The 25,733-nt window shown below is 41.4% G+C and overlaps 1 protein-coding gene across 1 annotated transcript in view; it reads right to left on the reverse strand.

The window, feature by feature from the left end:
- The window catches only part of LOC117460384 (A disintegrin and metalloproteinase with thrombospondin motifs 16), an 83,029-nt gene that overhangs the window by 51,867 nt on the left and 5,429 nt on the right, over nucleotides 1–25,733 (reverse strand). Inside the window, exon 4 of the mRNA XM_034101764.1 lies at nucleotides 4,913–5,276. Within this exon, the coding sequence (XP_033957655.1) occupies nucleotides 4,913–5,276 (364 nt within the window). The remainder of the gene's footprint in view (nucleotides 1–4,912; nucleotides 5,277–25,733) is intronic.

Consider the following 25,733-nt stretch of genomic DNA (forward strand, 5'->3'; position numbering starts at 1 on the left):
CGCTCTTTACAGCTCTAGCCGGCACTGCATGTGCACGTGGCGGTAGTGCCCTTAAAGCCCCAACCGGCACTGCGCATGCGCATGGCGGTGGTGCCTTCACATACCCGTTTATTATCCGGGCCGTAGCTGCTCTCAGAAGGGGATTTATGGTTAACGGACTGTTTATTGTCTTTCTTTTCATTTCTTTTGAAATGGTTTATTTAAACAATAATGATGTGACATGTGTTTTGTGCGGACTTGAGGATGGCGTTGAGGCATCTCTCGAGGCAGCGGGAACACAATTCGAGCCGGAGAAGGAACTTCCAGCTCTGTCACAGAGGGGAGAAGGAGGGGCTGTCATGCCGCTCGCTTCTTCCTCCTTGATTGCTGGCCGAAATTCTGGGTTGGCTGCGCCTGGGCTGCGGCCGGGACCGGAGATTTTCTAGACCAACTCGCCCTCGTCTCCTGCCTGGGCTGGGGACTCGGGGCGGACTGCGACCTCTGCTGATCTGGTACTCTAGATCCAGCAGGGTTCGGAGCAGCTTGGGCGAAGGGTCACTGTTGCGGAGGCAGCGGCTGGACCCTTCGAGGGAGACAGAGGTGGAGGGCCTCGTCTTCCTTCTTTTTCGACTCGCACCTCCTCTGCATGGAAGCGAGAGCGGAGCCGAAAATTCCCTCGGGAACGATGGGCATATCCAGCACATCTTCTTTTTCCCGGTCTGGGAGGTTGGTGAGGTTGAGCCATCTAGCTCTTTCCTGCACCACCATGATCCCCATCACTTTGCCCGTGGCCTGGACGGCGCAGCGTTGGACACGGAGACAAATGTCTGTGACCGCTGCTATCTCGTCCAGAGTGGCCGGTCCAGAATCGCTCGACAGATCCTCACAGAGCTCCGCTTGGTACGCGGTTAGCATCGAGGAAACGTTCAGAGCTCTGGCGGACAATGCTGTAGCCTTGTAGGCCCGTTCCGTCATGGTCGACTGGAATCGGTCTATTTTTGCTGGCAGTGTGGGGTTCCTGCTCGGTGACGGGCCCATCCTCTGTAGGAGGTGGGCTGCCACCAGCGGTTCCATAGGCGGTATGTGGAGCAGGCCGAGCCTCTCCATACCGTCACAGTCAAGGGAGGAGGCACCCTGGATTGGGGCCTTGTTGCTAAAGGGCCGGTCTCTCCACGAGACCGACACCTCATCCAACATCTCCGAAAGACCGGGAGGAGTTGCCTCTTCGTCCTCGTTGTTTGGAAAAACAGTTTTCCTTCATAACGGGACCTGGAGGTCTCCTTGGCCACTTCGGGCCATGGGATGTCTAGTCTGGCCGCAGCACGTTGACACACGGCTTGTAGGTCCATGCTGAGACAGGGCGAAGCTGGTGTGCTATCGCCCGAGAGAGCAGCCATCGCTCCAGGCTTTGCAGCCTGAGCTGGTGACATGAAGACGTCGTCTTCCTGCTCGTCCGAATCAGACAGGAGGAACTCAGAGGCATCCTCTTCGTCCTCCATGTAATTTAATTCCAGGACATCCTCCGCGGGTGAAACCATGGTGAGGTCCAGCCGGGAGCCCCAGCTTGGTATAGCGTGGGGTCCCGTTCCCGCGTCCTTTGCCGCCACCGGGGCCCGGCCTGATATGGCGCGGGAAACCGGTTCCGCGGCTGCCGCGGTTCATGGGCCCCAGGCCGTGAAGGCGAGGGGCTCAGTCTCTGCGGCGGACGCCCCCGTGTCTTGGTTGCCAGCCGGCCAACCAGTGGACATGAGGGGATCCTGTCCCGACAGGCTAGCTTGTCGTGCTAACCGTCAGCGAAGGCTCTTCATGGTGAGGCGGGCACAATGCCCGCACGAGCCGGGGTCGTCGATAGCCTCCTGGGCGTGTTCCAGCCCGAGGCAGGACGAGCAGACCTGGTGTGAGTCTGTGCCTGCTATCTTCAACCCGCAGTCGCAGAACCGAGCCTTCGAGTCCCTGACTCCTCTGGTGTGAGGGAGAGAGGCGTCCATGGAGAGGACCCGCTCTTAACAGGTATGTCGAAAAAAGTGTCCCAAACTGTCCTTTATCCGGAGAAAAAGGTAGTGTGGGTCTTTTCCTCTCAAAGAATATTACCTGGTGTGGCAATATTCTTTTTTAAATCCTTTTATCCTCCGGGGAAGAAAAAAGAATAAGAAACGTCCTCGCTACCGTGGTGTCGGCAGTGAGGGAAAAAAAAGCACAAGCTAGCAACTGGTGTGTTGCTAACTTGCAAGTCAAAATCTTACCTTACTTCCAGAGGAAGAAATCGGCGAGGTTGACTATGGTACTTCTTCTGAAAGAGAATAGGGTAGCCGGCTAACGCCCGTCGACCGAAAATTAGCTTGGGTTCAGTCTGTGGACTGTTAAGCTAGCCCGGCTACCGTTCGAGATGTGCTCTGAAGCGAGAAGAGGTGTTTTAATGACGCATGCGTCGTGGCGCAGGCTACTTATAGGGGGTGATTTCCCCTGACGTTGACGTCAAGAATCACCGGCCAATCAGGATTGGCGTAATGAGATTGATGCTTCTGTTTGCTCCGCGATGAGGCGCATCCCATAGTGAGACATCGAACGGAGTGTTATGAATGAGAACTTGGCAGATAGAAGAAGAGGTGCAGCAAGCAAATGTTGAGTGCCCAGCACCTAGTGAGTGTCCGCCTAATAGGCTGTTTGTTACAGTGCCCTTACGCTCCAAGATCATTCACTGGGCTCACACGTCCTTGCTCACTTGTCATCCTGGGATTAGAGGAACCATGTTCGCACTTAAGCAGCGTTTCTGGTGGCCGTCCATGGCTAAAGATGTTGGTGAATATGTGAATGCCTGTCCTGTTTGTGCTCGTAGCAAGACCTCTTCCATGCCTCGGGCTGGGTTGCTGCAGCCGTTGCCCATTCCCCAACGGCCCTGGTCTGACATATCCATGGACTTTGTTACTGGACTCCCGGTGTCTCAAGGCAATACCACTGTACTAACAGTGGTAGATCGTTTTTCGAAAATGACACATTTTATTCCATTGACCAAGCTACTCTCGGCCAAGGAAACGGCGGAAATTATGATGGTCAATGTGTTCCGGATACATGGATTACCCAGGGATATTGTGTCAGACCGGGGCCCACAGTTTGTTTCCAAGTTCTGGAAGGAGTTCTGCAGTCTCATTGGAGCCACCGCTAGCTTCTCCTCTGGGTATCACCCCCAGTCCAACGGACAAACGGAGAGATTAAATCAAGTGTTGGAGACATGTCTGAGGTGCTTGGTGGCTCAGAATCCCTCATCGTGGAGCAAGCATCTAACCTGGGTGGAATACGCCCACAATTCTCTGCCCACCTCTGCCACTGGTATGACTCCCTTCCAGTGCATCTTTGGCTACCAACCACCCGTGTTTGCTGAGACTGAAAAGGAGGTCTTGGTCCCGTCTGCACATGCCCTGGTCAGACGTTGCCATCGCATCTGGGCGGCTGCCCGTCGAACCCTTCTAAGGAGTTCTTCTTCAATGAAAAGGGGGGCTGACCGACACCGCCGGCCAGCTCCAGTGTACCAGCCTGGGCAGAAGGTGTGGTTGTCCACGAAAGATCTACCCCTCCATGTCGCTTCAAGAAAATTAGCCCCCAGGTTTGTTGGTCCCTTTCCAATAACGAAGATTGTGAACCCTGTGTCTGTGCGCCTGCGACTCCCCAGATCCCTGCGGGTCCACCCTCCATTCCACGTTGGGAAGATCAAGCCTGTCAAGGAAAGCAGTTTGGTGCCCGCAACTAAACCTCCGCCACCCCCCAGAATGGTTGATGGTGGCCTTGTTTATACAGTCAAGAAACTGCTGGCAGTCCGGAGAAGGGGACGTGGCAGGCAGTTCCTCGTTGACTGGAAAGGCTATGGAGCAGAGAATAGGATGTGGATCCCGTCTCGCTACGTTGTGGATCAGGAGTTGATCAGGAATTTCGACAGGCAACATCCTAATCTGCCTGGGCCGTCAGGAGACGTCCCTAGAGGGGGGGGTAATGTTGTGACTCGACAGATATGTTAGGTTTAGTTATGTTTTTATTTTGAAGGTAATTTTTCCTGTCATTTCAGATCCCACAGTTCCTGCCTTTGTGTGTTTCCCACACGTGAGATTGCTTGGCCCTGCCCTGATTGTTTTCACCTGTGCCCATCCCCCTCACTATATATATAGCCCTGGTGTTTCTTTGTTCCTTTGTCAGTTCGTTATGTTTCATGCCGTGAGCACCCAGGCCTCCTTTTGACTCCTGATACGTACCTTGTGATTTAGACCTTTTGTCAAGTGAGTTTTTGGGTTGCTGGACAACTTTGTTTTGGCTTTTTATCTACTTTCTATTTTTTGTGAAAGTACGATTTAGTTTGTGATTAAAGAACATTCTATTTTTGGACATCTGTCTCCGAATCCTGCTTTTGGGTCCTGCGTCCTGTGTCCTGTATCTCGGTTCATAACATTATTCCCTCACACCAACTAACCACAAAGTCAGAAGTATGACCAATAGCATATTTAAACACAAATGTCAACAAATACAATTATTATCAAATGTCAATCTTTTTGACAGTTTTTTCTCATTACCACAGTATGTGATAATTTCTTCAAAATGTGGCTTAAGTTCAAACCACTAATTTGGTTACATCTTGAAATTGAACAATATTTTGACAATGCCTTAATGCAATGTGAGATGTATGTCCATGTGGGAACATTCTTTAAGTGTCAAATGTTAACCACTTCCATTGGAGGGATTGGAAAGGGCAAATGTGACTACATCACATTTTTTTGTGTTTAAGCAAGGTTTGTGTTTTACTTCTCTCAATAATTGCACACACTAATTTCATTATGTAAATAAAAAGCTTAAGAAATGTGCATTACTTAAACTCTGTCAGCAAGTTTACTTTATATATGCATGAAAGGCAGTTGCAACATGTGGATTAGAAGAAATTGCCCTTACATACATTTCTTCCGTCTCCCGCAGAAGTGTTGCCTGTTCTTCTCCCCATGTCTGTAGTCACTGTGATGATGCTCCATTTGGTCTCCGTCACTGATGTCACTTTGCTGATCATCATGGACCGGGTTGTAGGTGGGGTCTGTCTGTGAGTTTGTGGATCTCTTGGTGACAAAGTGTGATTTGTGATAAGTTGAGTCTGGGGATCTCTTCTGTAGCACCCGAGGGTCATGACCTCTGTGCTCTGTTCGATCACTCTTGTAGAGGATGTGTGGCTGGTGACTGGAGGGTGCAGTAAAGTTCTCTCTCTGGACGAGGCTGCGGGAAACGGGTCTCAGGAAGTAGTCTGCATCCTTTGTTCTGATCAAACCTGACTAGAGGCAAAACAGAAAGTGCTATTAGCTTTACAGCACCCTTGGGAAAAATAAAACATGCTCTATTTTGCAAAAATGTATAATTCTTGACTCTCATTTGTAAACCTTTTCCCTCAGCCTTTATTCGAGTAGCTACACTTGTGTCATAAAATATTTACAAGTCACTTGTAGAGTATAGGGCTGTTGTCCAACAATAATCCACTATTCAAAAAATAGCCTATAGAGCTGCAGTCATATATTTCAAACAAACAATAAAATACCAATATGTCTATCAGCAATTAGTCAAGAATTGACTCTAGGGTCACTGCAAACCTGACCGCCCTAAACCACGGCGAGGTTCAATTAATGGAAGTGTTTCTTCATGCTTAACATCTGGTTTGCTTTTCAGGGTCAGATGCTATCTCAGCTAAATCTAAATAGGACCAGGAGTTTCAAACTAAAGAGTTGGTGTGAGGAAAGGCGGTTGCATCTCTCTTGTAAACAAAGCATATGCTTATGAGTTAAAGGTTCAGGTATGCCTTACTTTCATTTTCATGGGTTGTAAATCAAACAAAAAATAGTCTTTATAGTATTGTCTGAATATAATCTATAATATGTAAAAAAAAACTTTAATTATTGAACATTATAAATACTTTTTACACTATGAAACTGCTGTTATGTAGGGCCCCACTTTAAGTACCAGAGCCTTATGCTTTACATTTTAGGGGGAAGGTTATGTGAAAGCCAAGAATAAAAGGTTCGGCAAAATATTTTTTCAGTTGACCTTCACACTCTTTCTCTGTCTCTGTCCCAAAGAGACAGAGATATTTTCATATTCCATTTTGAATAAACTTCCATCAACAACATCCGATTCAGACACTTTCTCTTGCTCTCTGCCTCTTTCTTTGTCTCTCTCAGTCTCTCCAAACACAGACCACATCTGTGTTGACAGTCAACTGGCACAGCGTGTTTGGACTGTAACTGCTCTTGGCAGAAATAGTAGTTTCCCTTAAATATGTTTAATTGACTAACCCTTTTTTTTTTTACTGTGAGTAGAGTGTGAGGTCCTTGGCTGACAGAAACGGGCTGACACAGAGGCTGTGGCTTGCCCAGAGTGAGCGTGCATACGCGCGCGCGCGTGTGTGTGTGTGTGTGTGTGTGTGTGTGTGGGACAAAAAAGGGTCAACATTAAACCTGGGAGGACAGAGATTACAAATATGCAACATAATGTATGCCTGTGTAGTGTCTTTATTGGGATAAGTCAATCTTGCAGAAGCAGAACTCTATCGTTGAAGTGTTTTATGTTGCTATAATCATCACCACAATTGATTTTCCCCATTTCATCATCACTTACTACCTCTGGCCTCTCTCCGCCATCCTTTCAACCACATATCAGGAAACCAGTGGAACGGAGTCCTTGGAAAATTAGGCACGGAAGAAAATGATGAACTCCAGGAATACAAGCCAAGACAGATGTGAAAGCTGTGACCACAGTGGCTGTGGAGTTTACAGCTTTCATCACAGAGTGTGGTTAGGAAAATACTGATGCATTTTTATGTTGTTTTTTTTATATTCATGGTCAACTTTGTATAATCTAAGTACGCATGACTTTAGAAGTGCAAGGATTTTATAACATGTCAAATAAAGGCTAACATGTGAAGAAGACTGCTGTTGACTTATATTCCTTTACCACAAGCTACAGGAGGGCAGTTGTTGTTTACAGGTGTTTCTGCATCAGATAATGATAATTTCCCACTGTGCAGAAACTGGTATTTGACGGTCAGATAATAAGCCTGAACAGTGGTGCAAAAATATATTTCGAGACATATTTACAGTTGCAAACACACTCTCTGGCCCAGTACTTATTGAGATGATTACAATCTTTTAGGCCCCTTAAAAAACAATAAAAAACATATTGTGAAGTCCTGTCTCATCAGCAACCTACCAGCACTAGTTCTATTCTTTGTTGTTTCTCCATGACCACGTTGCAACCAATTCACAACTTGACAGTGATCTACACTCAGAAGAGAGGGGCCTGCTAATGCATTACCACCTTCTACTGTAGCTTTTTTTTCTACCGGGAACTCCAGCCTGGATCGTTGGCTTCAATCACAAGTGACAACCTGTGCATGATCCTTTCATCCGAATATTACTTGTCCCAGTGTTGTGTAATCACAGGCAATTGTCATAATTTGGTTCAAAGTCACAATGAGGCCTGAACTGAGCTGCTGTCAACCTTGATGTGTGGGTGCTATGGGGGTGTTAAGCCATTAGTGTGGAAATGGGCGCAATGTGATAATTAAATTAATTTTTTGTCATGAGGGGTTATTTTTGGTCAGCTCATTCCAAAAGTTGATGGGAAAGATAAAGAAGAGGAAATCCATGAAGGAAAGAGACCTACACCTGCAGCACGTGGACTGGACTGTTTAGTTCAAAGGGTAGTCTGGAATTGTCAGGGCCGTCTGGCTGACATTCAGTCTTCACAATAATTATGTATTTATTCTGAATAGGTTAAGAGCTGTTGTACTTACAGTAGGCCTATTTTCAATCACCATACTGCCATCTCCATTCTAACTTATGTGGTTGGAAATGTCCAAATGTGGCTTTGCTTCAGTGTTGTTTATATCTGCAGGCAGCACTGAATATACAGAGCAGTATGCAGATATGTATACATGTATTCATATGTACACGACTTATCACACTTCCTCTTGTTTTCTCTCATATACTTCTACTGTCAGACGGAAAGAGCAATGCTCTTGAATTGAATTATTTCTTTATATCTTTGTCCTGTGCCAAATAAAGTCAATCCAGATGTGTCTGTTTAAATATTTAACTTTTGTTTTGATTTATTTTGATGGCACACACCAGGGAACTTTTACAGATAATCCAGCCTGTCCTCCTCCAAAAAATGACCAAATAATGATTGTTCAGCAGCTTATTACGACCTATAGTCACGTCTTAAAGTTTAGCACCTCTAGTGGTCGTGTAAGAAACAACAATTTGCGGCAATTGCAAACGCTCCGGAGGGTCGTATATCACAAATAACCCTCTCTGGAAAATCCTAAATTGTAGAATAGTTTGGCTATTAAAATGCTTTTTTATTAGCGTTCTAGCGAGAAGTGTATATTGTACTTTTAGAATCCAGGTCCAGTGGATGTTAGATATTGTAACTACGCAAGGAACAAAACTTGAAGTTGTTGCCTGTTACAAACACCTTGGTATCTGGCTTGATGATTGTCTCTCTTTTAAACTTCATGTCAATAACCTGCTTAAAAAACTGAGGGTTAGGCTAGGTTTCTTTTTCAGAAACAAGTCCTGTTTCTCGCTTGAGGCCAGGAAAAGGCTAGTCACTGTGACCTTTTTACCTGTGCTGGACTATGGGGATCTGGTCTATATGAATGCACCTGCCAATTACCTGAGCAAATTGGATGCTGCGTATCACAGTGCTCTGAGAGTGAGTGTCACAAATTGTAAAGCGCTTACACATCACTGTACACTGTATACCAAGGCAGGTTTACCATCACTCTCTGTACGGAGGCTCAGTCACTGGTACACTTTTATTTATAAAGCTATGTTGGGCAAACTCCCGTATTACATCTGTTCTCTGGTAAAGCAGAAAGTTGCGGGCAGCTATTGTCTGAGATCGCAGGATGTGGTCTTGTTAGATGTGCCAAGAGTGAGGACTGTCTTAGGTAAGACGGCTTTTATGTGCGCAGCTCCACTTGCTTGGAACAGCCTACAGTCCAAATTGAAATTGAGCAATTTTATTTCTCTGAATGTTTTTAAGGCACGTCTGCACGAGATGCTTTCTGACACTACGGGTGTTTGTAAGTGTTGGTGAATATGTAAATATGATGTCCTTGATTGTTTGTTTTTATGTTGTTTTTATGTTTCATGTGGAACTAAATTGATGCAGGTCTCCCTTGTAAAAGAGATCCATGATCTCAAGGGACCTATCTGTCTAAATAAAGGTTTGAAATGAATGAATGTGTAGGATCTATAGTTTGATAGGTATTACGAAGATGATTTGAGGTTTCGCCAAGAGAATGTGTATATACTACGTCTTTCCCCAATTATTTCTAATAACGGCAGCGTCCATGTAAAGTTGGCGCCAACCCTCACGGGGTGAAAACAGTATTTCTGGTCTCGAAGTTTTCATAATAAAACCGGGAGTATTCCCTTCACTGTCAAATGATTTCACAGTGATATCTGCCGTACTCTTCCACTAAAAAACATCAGTTTATCCTTGTTAATTACACAACATTTAAATTGTGTACAATGCTTATGTGTTTTTAACCTTCGATACGGAGAAACAAATAGTTTTTGGGGAGTTTAGGATGGCCGAAGACACTACATTACCCATAACCCTCAGCTATCGTTTGGGACTAAAACATCCGCTTTGCTTGACAAACCCCGTGATTAGTCCTCAAGCTCTGTGATTGGATGTTGGAGTGGCAGTGCGCCAAGGTTACGCAGAGCTTCAAATAGCTCTTTGAAATGGAATGAGACCACGGCAGACTATCCAAAACTGGATTTGAACGGGTCCAACCCCACCCCCACCCCCCAGAACTACACATGCTGGCTAATTGTGTTTCGCAACATGTTTCTATGGCACGTCTCTACTGGGAATTGTAGTTTTAAAAGACGTTTTCGTATGTCCCATAATTAGAAGTTGCCAGTATTAAACTGTGTACACCCCTGGAGGTTTAGGGGATAGGAAACACTCACATTTAAAACATATAATTAATACATGGGTGAAAATTGCTTGTGTCCATAATGGGCAGCATTAATATACCCACATGACAGCTAAGGTCAGAAGAGCTTTATTTAATAGCTGGTCTTATGTCTGTGACCCCTCCTGTTGTTAATTGATAAGCCTGAAACATGCACTTGTCAAGGTTCAGAGGCAAATTTAGCAAATATGGCAGTAGCCATCGATCATCTTAAGATAAGATAAGATAAGATAAGATATACTTTATTGATCCCAAGTTGGGAAATGTTTTTGTTACAGCAGCATGTACAACATTCAATTTATTGTTACTTTGTAATTCTACTCCACTACAATTCAGAGGTTAACCTGGTACTCCACTACATTTATTTTAGTTACTTTACAGATTCTGATTAATGATGTGAAATATACAACCCTTAAAGCAGACTTTAGTTACACCTGAGTAAAATTCAGGGAAGGTGATTGTCAAGTGCCAAAATAAACTATGCAATATATTAGACGTTAAGTACTTTGTCAAGCTTAATATTTATCTCTAGATACCCCCAACGTTTTTTTCTTATTCAAAAGAAGACCTTAACATAAAGTATTCTTTAATGTTTAAATAAAGCCTTATTAGTTTGTCTGTTTTGCACATCCTCTTTAATATCTTTGGACGTCCTCCACTAGCTGTTTTATTGTAGAGATCACTACAGTATCTTCTTGATATTTTCTATTCTATATTTCTATCATTGACCTTTTACTTACCCCCTATTTTCTATGTAGGCTACTCTTAATATTTAAATGTTTTCATCAGTGGCGTCATCTGGCCTGGGCATTCGGAGCTAGCCCCGGACAATTCTCCCTCAATAATATAATATGTTAACCGTGCTTTACCTGAACCTCATCATGACACTAGAGAGGACGGCAGGTTTGTAATTTCCCGTGTTCAGTGAATGCAACAGAGGCAAGACAACCAGAGAGTTGAATGGAAATAAACATCTGTCTTATTGGCTGACGGGTACCTATCCTGTGAGCTGTGACAATGTTTAAACTGTTAGTCGGACTCAGAGTTTTTGAAGATGGACATAAGAAAATAAAAATAAAAAGCTAGTCAGAGATATTAAATAAACACTTTGTCATACAATCTAAATGTAATGTTTTTCAGCGTTACCGGGTGATTTCAAAGAAAGCTCTCTGGAAAATGTTGACTTACTGTTCGACATGAAGCTAGAAGCTACCTTACAGTACACAGTTGATCCTGAGTCCTGTCAGTTAAAGTGTTTCATAGTTAGCTTTGCTAAGTATCAACCTAGCACTGAAATATATGGATGTTATGTGACAGTATTTCTGAGAAAAAGTCAGCTGAAATGGTGGCATAGTTGCCACTGCTCTACGTGTCGACAGCATTTTGAACGTATTTGCAGCAGTAAATGTGGCTGTTTGGCCACTGACGTTGCCATGACAACACCTGAATTTAAATGTGCAACCTCTTTTTGTGACAGATTTGTGCATGAAATTATAATTCTTCTGAATGATATTCCTATTGACAGCTAGTTTCTATGTGAACATTATGAGATGAACAGCCAGAGAGAATAAATGAAAAATTGATATGAAATACTATGTGACAGTAAAACAAGAATACAGTTTAAAAGGGGAGTGATTTGTAAAAAAATAAGAAAAAGAAAATCTGTTTACAGTTCTGTTTCATATGGGTGTTGATGAGAGATGTATCCATAGATCTCTTAATTTTGCTCTCAAAGTGCACCAGATTGATGCTTTTAACTTCAATAAAAATCTCCCCCCGGACCCCCCTAGAGGATGTTAGGTCCACCCACCACATATAAAAAATAGCACTTTACCCCTGCTTACACCTATATGCCATGAGCTGATTATCGGGCATTCATTGTAAGAGTCGCGAGTGTAATGTGTACAGTATGTGCGTGTGGGGAGTGTTGCAGTATTCCACTGTAGCTGCGGTTTTTATCAAATAAAACATATTCAATACAAAAATTCAATAACGTGCTTTAACCACTAGGCAGTGCGGGTTAAAAAACTGTCAAGTTTACAGTGTTAACACAATAAATTATACTTTAAGAAGACAAATAAGACACAGCATACAATGCCATAATAACTTTGTATTATTAGTGTAGTATTAAGAAAGCACTGCGTAAAGCGAGAGCAGCCTACTACTCTTCATTAATAGATGAGAATAAGAATAATGCAAGATTTCTTTTCAGCACTGTAGCCAGGCTGACAGGGAGCCATAGCTCGATTGAGCCTTCTATTCCCATAGCACTCAGTAGTAATGATTTTATGTGCTTTTTTAACGATACAATTGTTACTCTTAGAAACAAAATTAATGACCTCTTGCCTTTGACCAGTATAGTGTTATCAACAGCTCCCGGAAACGTAAGTTCTAATATTACACTAGATAGTAAACTAGAATGCTTTTCAGCCATAAACCTTGAACAATTAAATTCAATGATTCTCTCTTCTAAACCATCAACGTGTATCTTAGACCCAATTCCAACTAAGCTGTTGAAGGAAGTTTTTCCATTAATTAGCACTTCTTTATTAAATATTATGAATATGTCTTTATTATCAGGCTATGTTCCACCATCATTCAAAGTAGCAGTGATAAAACCGCTTCTTAAAAAGCACAACCTCGATCCAGAGGTTTCAGCCAACTATAGACCTATTTCTAATCTTCCGTTCCTCTCAAAAATTCTTGAGAAAGCAGTCGCAAAACAGTTGTGTGATTACTTAAAAAACAATGATTTATTTGAACACATCATAGCACAGAGACAGCTCTGGTTAAAGTCACAAATGACATTCTAATAGCCTCTGACAAGGGACTTGTCTCTATTCTTGTCTTGCTTGATCTCAGTGCTGCATTTGATACTATCGATCATGATATATTATTGCAAAGACTAGAGCACTTAGTTGGCATACAGGGAACTGCTTTAGGCTGGTTTAGGTCCTATCTATCTGAATGCTCTCAGTTTGTACGTGTCAACGATGAATCTTCCACGCAAACCAAAGTTAGCCATGGAGTGCCACAGGGTTCAGTGCTCGGACCTATTTTGTTCACAATATATATGCTTCCGTTAGGCAATATTATAAGGAATCATTCTGTAAATGTTCATTGTTATGCGGATGATACTCAACTATATTTATCAATCAAGCCTGATGAAATTAATCATCTAAATAAAATTCAAGACTGCCTCAAGGACTTAAAAACGTGGATGACCTTAAACTTTTTGATGTTAAACACGACCAAAACCGAAGTTATTGTACTTGGCCCGAAGAATCTACGAAACAAATTATCTAAAGATATACTATGGATGGCATTAATTTGGCCTCCAGTGAGACTGTAAGGAATCTTGGTGTTATATTTGATCAGGATTTATCCTTTAACGTCCACATAAAATCAATTTCAAGGACCGCCTACTTCCATCTACGTAACATTGCAAAAATCAGGCATATCTTGCCTCAAAACGATGCAGAGAAACTAGTCCATGCATTTGTTACTTCAAGGCTGGATTATTGTAACTCCTTATTATTAGAGTGTACCAAGAAGTCAGTCAAGTCACTTCAGCTGAATCAAAATGCTGCAGCTCGTGTACTAACCAGAGTTAGGAAAAGTGACCACATTACTCCTGTTCTGGCTGCCTTACACTGGCTCCCTATAGAACACAGGATAGAATTTAAAATTCTTCTTCTCGCCTACAAAGCCCTTAATGGGCAGGCGCCATCTTACCTTAAAGAACTCATTATACCCTACTGTCCTACTAGGGCAGTGTTTCTCAAACTTTTTCATACCAAGGACCACTTAACCAATAAAAAAACACTCGCGGACCACCTAACTCCACAAATATCCAAAATCACATCGTTTTTCTAGAACAGATTACAAATCGCCTGAAAATGGTACAAACAAGTGGAAACATGTGTGATGAAGGTGTTGCGCTGGGCTATATCATACAATTAAAAGTGAAACGTAACCTCGCTCCATTGCGGAGATATTCCCGCGAGAGTGCGTACAACTTTAATTTATTAATTTATTTAAAATGTGAAATTGTACCAATATACTCACGGACCACTAGGGGGCGCTCACGGACCACCAGTGGTCCGCGGACCACACTTTGAGTAGCACTAGGGCATTGCGTTCCAAGAATGCAGGGTTGTTGGTTGTTCCTAGAGTCTCTAAAATTACAATGGGAGCCAGAGCCTTTTCTTATCAAGCTCCACATTTGTGGAATCAGCTTCCAGTTTGTGTTCGGGCGGCAGACACCCTATCCGTTTTTAAGAGTGCGCTTAAGACCTTCCTTTTTGATAAAGCTTATAGTTAGGGCTGATTAGATTCAGCCCCTAGTTTTGCTGATATAGGCTTAGTTTGTCGGGGGACATCTTACTTCTTCCTTCTCTCTGTCTATACCTGTGTACTCTCATGTTCCGATTAACCCAGCTTCCCCAAATGTATTTCTTTTTGGTGTCTATATACGCCGGGATCCGGAGTCATGGATGATCCTGCAGTCCTGTGTCCTGGATCGCGAGCCCTGGATCGCGAGTCGTGGCTGTGGTCCTGGATCATCGGTCCTGGATGGATATCCTCGTGGATTCAACTTCCTATTATACACACATGCATTTCCAAACATTTGGACTACCTATGTTGCAAATGTATTATCTTTTCAATTTACACACGGCATCTATTGCACGTCTGTCCGTCCTGGGAGAGGGATCCCTCCTCTGTTGCTCTCCCTGAGGTTTCTCCCATTTTTCCCTTTAAACTGTGGGTTTTCTTCGGAAGTTTTTCCTTGTACGATGTGAGGGTCTAAGGACAGAGGGTGTCGTATTGTCATACTGATATTCTGTACACACTGTGAAGTCCACTGAGACAAATGTAACATTTGTGATATTGGGCTATATAAATAAACATTGATTGATTGATTGATTGATTGATTGATTGATCATCACCTTGGTCCCATCACATACTCTGGGAAGAGAATATTTACTGTGCTTGAAAACTGGTATCCCATCATCATGTGAGGTTGACTTTGTGACCTGGAGAACATTTCAGCTGCAACATTAGCTAGTTGATAAGCTTGGGATATGAGATATTTTTGTAGCCATTTGTGGTGCTATTGTATCCATTATTTTTGACCCAACATTTCTACAGGCATGGCAGAATATGGCACTATTTTTACATTCATATTCTAGCCATTGTCTATTTTTATACCACGAGCTGCAAAATGACCGCCTTACCCCACTATACAGGCGGGTACTTGTTTAGATATACCTGCAGTGGCGTTTTTATATGTACAAAAGTGGTGGGGCACAAAAAACTATAGGTTACTTACGTAACCACAGGACTCAGAGTAACATGAAGTGAGATGTCTCACTATGGGATGCGCCTCATCGCGGAGCAAACGGAAGCATCAATCTCATTACGCCAATCCTGATTGGCTGGTGATCTTGACGTCAACGTCAGGGAATCACCCCCTATAAGTAGCTTGCGCCACGACGCATGCGTCTTGAGTGACAGATGTTTCATGTCAGCTCCTTCCAGGGGTTCAAATGGGGTCATTCTGAGCCCATTTAAAACCACTGCCAAGTCCCATAAGGGCACCAGCGACCTAGAGACAGGGAGGAGCCTGCGAGCTCCCTTCATAAAACGGCAGACCAAAGGATGTTGGCTTAGTTTGTCGGGGGACATCTTACTTCTTCCTTCTCTCTGTCTATACCTGTGTACTCTCATGTTCCGATTAACCCAGCTTCCCCAAATGTCTTTCTTTTTGGTGTCTATATACGCTGGGATCCGGAGTCATGGATGATCCTGCGGTCCTGCATCGCGAGCCCTGGATCTTGAGTCGTGGCTGTGGTCCTGGATCATAGGTCCTGGATGGATATCCTTGTGGATTCATCTTCCTATTATACACACATTCATTTCCAAACATTTCGACTACCTATCTTGCAAATGTATTATCTTTTCAATTTACACACGGCATCTATTGCACGTCTGTCCATCATGGGAGAGGGATCCCTCCTCTGTTGCTCTCCCTGAGGTTTCTCCCATTTTTCCCTTTAAACTGTGGGTTTTCTCCGGAAGTTGTTCCTTGTACGATGTGAGGGTCTAAGGACAGAGGGTGTCGTATTGTCATACTGATGTTCTGTACAAACTGTGAAGTCCACTGAGACAAATGTAACATTTGTGATATTGGGCTATATAATAAACATTAATTGATTGATTGATTATGTATGTATAACATCTGAAGATGTGTAGTTTTATTCATGTTTTCACATAATTGTACAGGATATTGCTATATTATTTCATATATTGTAGTTATACACATTCATATCTGAGGTATATCCGTCATTTAATGGTAAGCTATTGAAATTCTGATTCCATAGATGTGTCTTCCATCACCCAAAACCCCTGACTATTCTCTCAACTCAGTATTTACATTCTTTAATTCAAAGAAAATCTGTAATATATTTAAAAACTTTTTTTTTAAATGTTTTCGGATTTCACATGGCATAAACACCATATCCCAACGTGCATTGCGGCTAAAACATCCAATCACCGAGCTTCAACGATAGCTGAGGATTATAGGTAGATCAAAACCTTTGAAAAAAGAAATGTGTCTCAGAATCGAAAGGGAAAAACCTATGGGAAAAACACAAAAGCTGTGTACACAATTCAAACCAATTAATGTTGTGTAATTAACAAGGATAAACTGATGTGTTTTAGTGGATGAGTACGGCAGATATCACTGTTAAAGCATTTGACATTGAGGGGAATACGGTTTTATTATGAAAACTTCGAGACAGGAAATACGGTTTTCACCCGGTGAGGGTTGACGCTAACTTTACATAGGGGGAAAGACATACACGTTCTCCTGGCGAGACCTCAAATAATCTTCGTAATATCTATCAAACTATAGATCCTACACATCCACTGGACGTGGATTCTAAAAGTACAATATACACTTCTCGCTAGAAATCTAATCAAAAAGCATTTTAATGGCCAAACTATTCTACAATTTAGGATTTTCCAGAGAGGGTTAATTGCTGCAAATTGTTGTTTCTTACACGACCACTAGAGGTGCTAAACTTTAAAACGTGACTATAGGTTGTAATAAGCTGCTGAACAATCAACCTTGTTGAGATAATCATAACTGCTATGTGTTACGATCTCAGGCACTTAGGATGTTGGACCCAATTGCAGACAGGGAGACAGAGGTAAAGTATTGTAAGATACTTTATTTTTCCATGACTGGCAAAAATGAACAAAAAGGTAACCACCAAAACTCTAGTCGAGATGACAAAAAACAGAGAACAAAAAATGAATGCGCTCACGCAGTGAGGAATCAAAAACTTTTCATGAGTACCAAGAGCATAGACCTTACCATGACAATAGACAAGACGAACTGACACTGAACACTGGGAGACAGGGGAATTTAAACACAGGGTAACTAGACACAGGTGGGAACAATCAGGGGCGGGGCTGACACTGATGAGCACAGGAGACACACAAGGAGTGACAGGTGAAAACACTCAGAAACTTAGACACACCAGGGAAACTAACGACAGACATGAAAACACAGGGAAAAGAGACCAGACAATATACAGGGAGGAAAACATGACAAGGAGAACGGAAAAACACCCACACCTAGACATAGAAACGTGACATGACATAATAATCCTGACACTATGTTATTATTATGTCTTTATTGAACAAGGACCATGCATAATAATACATTAATCTCAAAGAGAGAAATGTTGCTACATTATGGCTAAAAGCTAATTTCCATCTGCAGTCCCTGGGTAGTGTACTGCACTGTATGTACAACATACCCCGCAGATAATTTTTGTAGGAAGTATTTAGCCTGTAAATTATTTTACAGACTTTAAGCTTGGCGTCAAACAAAACAACATGCATCCGCTTCTTCCTCATACTATGTGTAAGCCACTCACTATGTTGGGAGATTAGGTCAACTACTGCCTTACCTAAATAGCCAAAGTCATCAGATTACACACTGCGCTCTACGAGGTGCAAATAGCAGTCATAAAATGCTGAAACACTACTTGGGAGGGCACAAACAGCTGGACTCTTTAGAGTCAGACGCATCCAGACAAGCAGCGACAGGAAAGAGGGGGTGGGTAGGAGAACGGAACTGAGGGGGGAAGTACTCAATGCATTACAAGGTGCACCTGACCGTGTGTAGTATACAGTTCTCACTTAATTCTGTCCAAGCTGCTCTTGAAGACCAAACGAGACCATAAACCTACTGCTACTTTTTATTTTAAGCTGTACCTTCATCATCTATTGGCGAGCACATTACGCCAACTGGACTTATATCAACTTAAAAACAACAGATGTTCCAAACTGACCTAAACCCTGTCTCTGAGACATGTGCACATAAATCATTCCCTAATGTACTTTGTCTGAATGAGAAAACCAAGAACGATGCTTGCAAATGATAAAACATGTAAGAAATCCTTTAAGATTGTCTACTTGAGCTTACTCTATGTTTAAAAAATGGATTATAGTAACCTGGCAAGACCACACTGCCTGCTTTTCAAAGCATCATCACATCAATAGACCATGCTCATATATTCTTGGAAATCCCGAAGGTGGGACGTGTGTGAAACATTCTAGTATTACGACTACTACTAGGCCTGAGGCAAGAAACACACCCGTCCTTTTACAAGAGGAAAACACATGACCTCCTATTGATTTGTAGTGGGAGGTTATTTAGTATTACCCTTTGCTACAAAAGAGAGGTGCACATTAGAAGTCTAAGTAAAATTAGACTTGACAAAGAGGTAGGCTATGTTAAGCTCTGAGATAATTAGGAGGATAAAATGGATAGATATACGGCTTGAGGTTGCTTAAAGCAAGCATGTAACTATTTACTGTATGTTAACTAGGTTAACAAGAAGAAGACACATTATTGCTGGTGGTGTTTTGTGCTAAGTGCAAATGTCAACATCCTCACAATGGCAATACTAACATGCAGGGGGTATAATGTTCCAACCCAGTCTCACGGCATTTCGTGTTCACCAACACGATTTTTAATCTATTGATTCGTGTTCACCAACACGATTTGCCCCTTTTTTTCGTGTTGCACAGCACGATTTTAAAAGCAATGTATTTCTACTGGTAATGTGTTTCGTGCCTGCAGCACGTCTTTTTCTCCGGTCGGGTCGAGGAAGACCGGAAGCTGTGTGGTTCATAAAAACATGTTCTTACTCAATATCAAGCCACAGTTATTGCTTTTATTTGAAATCGTATAATTTCGGACTTTTGTTGCCGTCTGTGAGGAAATTAAATGGGGCTCAGAGCCTCAGGATACTGAAATCTGTATTTTTTAAATCTTTTTTTCCTTCTAATTTTTTATTCTTTTCAAAATAACACACTGTTTTAATGCATGCATTTCGAGCGATTACCCAAGATCCTCAGCTATGGTTTTAAGCTCGCTTATTGGATGTTTTAATGCATGCTGGGATTTGGTGTTTATATGATATGAAATCCGGAAAACATTTTAAAAGAATAAAATAATACTTAATTCCGAGTGTTCTTGCTTTTCTCTTTGAAAGTCATCACATAACGGCATTGTAATACACGGTTCGGCTGCATTGTATATTACAGATCTGCCATAGTTCTTTATTTATAGAGCCCTGATGAGAAGACCTTTGGAAAAACTGAGAAAATTCCGCCGAAACTGAATACTTGACGTGGATCATAAATATATTCAACAATTAAACAACATCTTCAATTTCTCTTCACACAATACGTCTCCTTGCAGTATCAACACTAATTCGGCTGACTTTTACATTTGATCTAATTCACAGATAGGTTATATTTACACCATAACGGTGCACAGCTGATATAAAGGACTGTAGTTTTTAAAGATATTACTGATTTTCTTTGAATGTAAGAATGTAAATACTGAGTCTGAAATAGTATAGCAATATGCTGTAAAATTATGTGAAAGCATGAATAAAACGTGTCCTACACTAATAATACAAAGTTATTATGGCTGTGTGTACCTTGTGTGCACCGCCTAGTGGTTAAAGCACGTTATTGAATTATTGTTTTTATGTGTTATAATATAACACATAAAAACAATAATGTACTCTTAATATTTTTTTCATCAAATATTATATGAATATTTGAATACAAATATGAAGAGTACATACTTTCATAGGGGGAAGTAGAAGGTCTGTGATAGAAATATAGAATATAAAAAATCAAGAAGATACTATAAGTGATCTCTACAATAAAACAGTTTAGTGCAGGATGTACAAAGATATTAATAGGAGGAGGTGCAAAACAGAAAAACGAATTAACCTTTATTTAAACATTAAATAACAGATTAAGGTCTTCTTTTAAATAAGAAAAAAACGTTGGGGGTATCAATCTACAGATAAATATTAAGCCTGACAAAATACTTAACGTCTAATATATTGCTTTCCTGCAATGTTAACTATGTTGAAGCACTTATTTTAACTGATATTATACATATGAATTATACTCTTATGTATGTAGATAGAATAAGAAATGTGCAGAATATGAATATGTTTAATGGTGGAGGTACACACATATTGATAGATGTCTTGTAATGCACTGTTGAGGAACCTGTTACCCAAGTGTTTCATTCATTGCATATCTAACACCGTAGTTGTGTATATGATATGTCAATAAACCTTTAAAATCTTGAAATCTTGAAAGGGATGTGCAAAATAGCCATAATATATAGTCTTTAATTAACTATTAGTAGAGAATAACGAGTAATGAATATACTTTATTACTCGTTTCCATTCATGTCAATTGCAGATACATGTTTAGTCTTCTCAAGCACCAACTATCAAATATCTCTCCTGATTGTTGGCACTTGACAATCACCTTACCTGAATTTTACTCAGGTCACGTGTAACTAAAGTCTGATTTAAGGGTTGTTTCTATTTCACATAATTAATCAGAATCTGCAAAGTAACTCAAATAAATGCAGTGGATAAAAATACCAGGTTAACCTCTGAATTGTCGTGGAGTAGAATTACAAAGTAACAATGAGCTGTCATGTGGGTATATATTAATGCTATATATTAATGCTGCGCATTATGGACACAAGCGATTTTCACCCATTTATTAATTATATGTTTTACATTTGATAACACCAATGTGTTTAATACTGGCAACTTCTAATTGTGGGAAAAACGAAAACGTTCAGTAGAGACGTCCCATAGAACATTACAATAGCCAGCATGTGTAGTTCTGGGGTGGCGTTCGATTCCAGTTTTGGATAGTCTGGCGTGGTTTCGTTCCATTTCACACAGCTGTTTGACGCTCTGCGTAACCTTACGGGGACTGTAGTCCTAAACGATAGCTGGGGATTATGGGTAGTGTAGTGTCTTCGGCCATCCTAAACTCAGAAATGTTGACAATCGCAATGATGCTCGAAATGTCCCTTATAGGCCTACGTCTGTTTCCGGTTATTTTTATTTTGAAATTCAGTTCCTGACGGACGCCAAAAAAGCCCGAGATTATGGAATTAAACCAATAAATAAAAGCAAGGATAATTGTGTGTTATTGGTGAGTAAATAACAGTGTGTTATTTTGAAAAGAATAACGAATTAGAAGGAAAAAAATATTTTAAAATACAGATTTCCGTATTCTGAGGCTCTGAGCCCCATTTATTGTCTGAGCCCCATTTATTTTCCTCACAGACGGCAACAAAAGTCCGAAATTATACGATTTAAAATAAAAGCAATAATTGTGGCTTGATATTGAGTAAGAACATGTTTTTATGAACCACACAGCTTCAGGTCTCCCACAACCCGACCGGAGAAAAAGAGGTGCTGCAGGCAGTAGAAATACATTGCTTTTAAAATCGTGCTGTGCAACACGAAAAAAAGGGGCAAATCGTGTTGGTGAACACGAATCAATAGATTCAAAATCGTGTTGGTGAACACGAAATACCATGAGACTGGGTTGAATGTTCACCATGTTAGTTCAGCTTGTCAGTGCCAACATTTGCTAATTAGCGCTTAACACAACAGCTGAGGCAGATGTGAATGTCTCTAAGTATTTAGTCATAAAAAAGTTGGAATAACAGATACATTGAAATACAGAAAGTTAGTAGATATTACATTTGAGGATCTGAAAATTGTGTTCAAAAGTGTATGCCAATCCATAAGCTAGATGTTGAGATATTTCAGTCTTGACCAAATTTGTGAACGAAAGATCAATATGACTGAGCATAGAGCCATACTGCTGATGCTAGCATGGCTGAAAACAAGCACACAATGTCATGTATAGAGAAAAAAAAAAAAAAGGTTTGGTGTGAGAGTCAAACAATGCCTTCATGGCTCTCTTCTCACCCCTCAACCCCCTCACCCCCATAAAATCCATACTAAAAAGGATTACGATTGTGCATCGACACAGAGAGGGACTTGCTTTATGATCTCCCCTTCCACATGTGTGTCACTTTGCAGAGTCGCAAACTATTTGGCAGGTGAACAGTTGGTGGGTTTGGCCTGCTTCTTTTATTCCACCAATTCCTTGCTCGTAAGTACGAGATGTTTATGGTTGAACTCCCTACTGTCATCAAAGTGGGGTTAACAACTATATGGGCTGCCAGAGGAGGGGAGTTCAAACGGCAACTTATACATACGCTTTACAACGTAACACTCACAAGGGGGTTTTCAGCACTTGCCACGGAGGGGACAATGACCCTCAAAGTGTTCAACTCTATAGAACATCTCTCTGTGTTTGTCTTACATCTCTTCTTTCTTGACCTTTTTTCTCTGTCTATTAACAAGCCAGAGAAAAATAACAACATATAGACCTAGTGTATGAGTCAAATGCAAAAAAAGTAATTGAGAAAGCCATTTTTTGTAATAGGATGCATTATTAGCTAGAAGTTCCAATGTAATTAAAACAACATTGCGAAAGCAGAGCATGTATATTTACAATATCTCAATCAGCTACTCTTCCTAATGAAAATACAGAATGGCTGATCAACACCAATGAATAGCAGCGGAGTAATCTTTTTCTTTGTTTGAGGAGACTTAATACAATGTAATCGCACTCGACAAACAATATCATACAAAACACAATGACATTGCTATATGTATTACTAAAAACAGGAACAGGATATTCCTGGAGAATCTTGATGCTAAAGACCAAAACTGTCATCACACTGACTAACTTAATATCACTACCAAATTTGTACTGGGACAAGAAAAGCAATTGTCCATTAAGATTCTGCTATATGTGATTCTAGATCAGGTTAAACTCTGAAAACTGAATTGCCCTATCAAGGAAAATATCTAAAACAATAATGGTTTAAATAATGGTGATTGAATGAACCCAATGTTAGCGGTGTTGTGCTGAAGTATACTCTTGCTGATACAACTATTGATCTAAGCTCCAATGGTCAATATTTACCTGCCTTCTGTACTAGAGACTTGACCAAAGTGCAAGGTCTCCAATGGGGTACCACGTTTCGACCAATTGTCTACATATAGTGAAAACTCATATTTCAGGTCTTGTTATGGAAATTTAAATTGGTTAAAAAGAAATGCAACTCAGCACAGGATAACAGACATTTTGAAACTTTAAACAAATAGTATTCCCATTGAGCCTAAAGACTGTTGTCTGCTGATCTCTGCAGTTCCCTGTTGCACATAGGAAAAAGGCCAAATCACTAATGCATTGACCCAGTCCATCCTAGCCTGTCTCAGTCGTGAGAACCACATTTATAGTCTGTGCAACCCCGGACCTTTTGGCTGAATCTTTTATTGGGATCTGGTCTGAAATACATGCATGCACACACAGACTCTCTCTCACACACACACACACACACACACACACACACACACACACACACACACACACACACACTCACACACACACACACACACACACACACACACACACACACACACACACACACACACACACACACACACACACACACACACACACACACACACACACACACACACACACACACACACACACACACACACACACACACACACACACACACAGAGAAGAAGAAGCAGCAGCATCCCTGGAGATATGCTGTTCTCTGTCTACTTTTAGAGACTTAGATTATCAGACAGAGCAGCAGTCCTCTACAATGGAACTATAAACAGCAAGAAGGGCCAGAAATGTACTCTATTTCAATTTGGTCAAAATACAAATTTGTATTGTACAGCTATTGTTAGTTGAATGATTACATTTCACCTGTAACGAGGGCCTCCAGATGCAAAGCTTCTATGGCCACTAGCTTGATTCCTCTCAAGAGTCAGTTTTCTTTTTGTATCAACTAATGAACTGCAACATCAATAAGAAACATTACAGGAGTTTATCAACTTGCTGTCTAGTTTCCTCACTCCAGATATTAAGATCTAGTATGTTAATGCAAGACTGAGAGAATAAGTGTGTATTTATCAAGCCCTTTGTTCTCTACTGCAGACTGCTAAAGAGGCTGGAATACCACTTGGGGTCCTACTGGGGTGGAACCGCTTCACTTAGGTTTACAATGCCAAGTGCTCTAATGGCGCATTTCCACTACAGCGTTTTTGGTTGCGTTTCCACTAGGCGTAGGTTCGGCTAGCGGGTACTTTTTCACAGTTTTCTGGCTCTCCAAAATCGAGGTTCTTTCCGGGCCAACAACCGGGCTGAGTATGTTAAACTATTGAGAGAATCGCTGGAAACTACAACAAGATGAACATATTTTACATTGATTTAATTGTAATACTCGTTTCAAAATGATGCCGAAGTAACAACATACTGATACCGGTTATTAAAAACCATGAATTAATGCTTTGACAAGTCTGCAGACAAGACGGCAGACGAAAACCCTTTAAAATGTGTGTTTTCTGAATGGAGATCGGCTAAGCTAACGCAGTATATGCTCTGTCCACACTCACAACAACGGCCTACAGACATAAATAAACCAGCGACAGTATTCACCATGACACAGACAGTCTGTGGTTTGTACTTGTTTAACTTTTGTCTAGTTTCTGAACAGGTATGAGGAGCTGTGAGCTTGAGTGCTAACAGCTAACGGCTGATGTTGGTTTTGTGTTTCGCATTGAAGATGACGTCGTGGCTCTGCCTACACTGCGTTACTATAGTTACTACCCCAGTTCCTAAACTGTAATGGAAACGCAGCATAAAGTGAGCCTGGCCTACCAAGGCCTAACTATACCGTACTAAGCCGTGCTAGGCCCTGCAGTGGAAATGCGCCATAACAGTAACGTTAAATCCTTTATATTTTGCTAACCTAACGCCTCTTGTCTTTGCTTCATATTTAACAACGTATACTTTATCATACAAATAGATAATCTCAGCACCAATACATCTGCTCTATATCAGCATACTGTTGTGGAGCTTGTTTGTTGTTCTATATCATGCTGAAACATTAGTAATAGGTAAGCTTGCTACGATACTGCACCCCACCATTCCTAAAAAGTATATTCAGTGCAATAACAGTATACTGTGTGCAAAATAAGAAAATGAACGATAACCAAAACATTGTTTTGGCATGCTTGGCATGGTCGTGTTTTGGGAATTTTCCTGGCTAATTGACGCATCAACATTATGCGTAATTCACAGACTTGACTTTTCCATTAATTAGTTATTCATTTGCTGATTTAGGCACAAATGCAACATACAGTGAATGAGCTAGGACTAATGATTCACAGCAGTTTGGAGGAAGGAACAGCTGTGCATGACTTGTCAACATGGCCAG

The sequence above is a fragment of the Pseudochaenichthys georgianus genome, chromosome 16, assembly GCF_902827115.2.
Source record: "Pseudochaenichthys georgianus chromosome 16, fPseGeo1.2, whole genome shotgun sequence".
Taxonomy (NCBI): Eukaryota; Metazoa; Chordata; class Actinopteri; order Perciformes; family Channichthyidae; genus Pseudochaenichthys; species Pseudochaenichthys georgianus.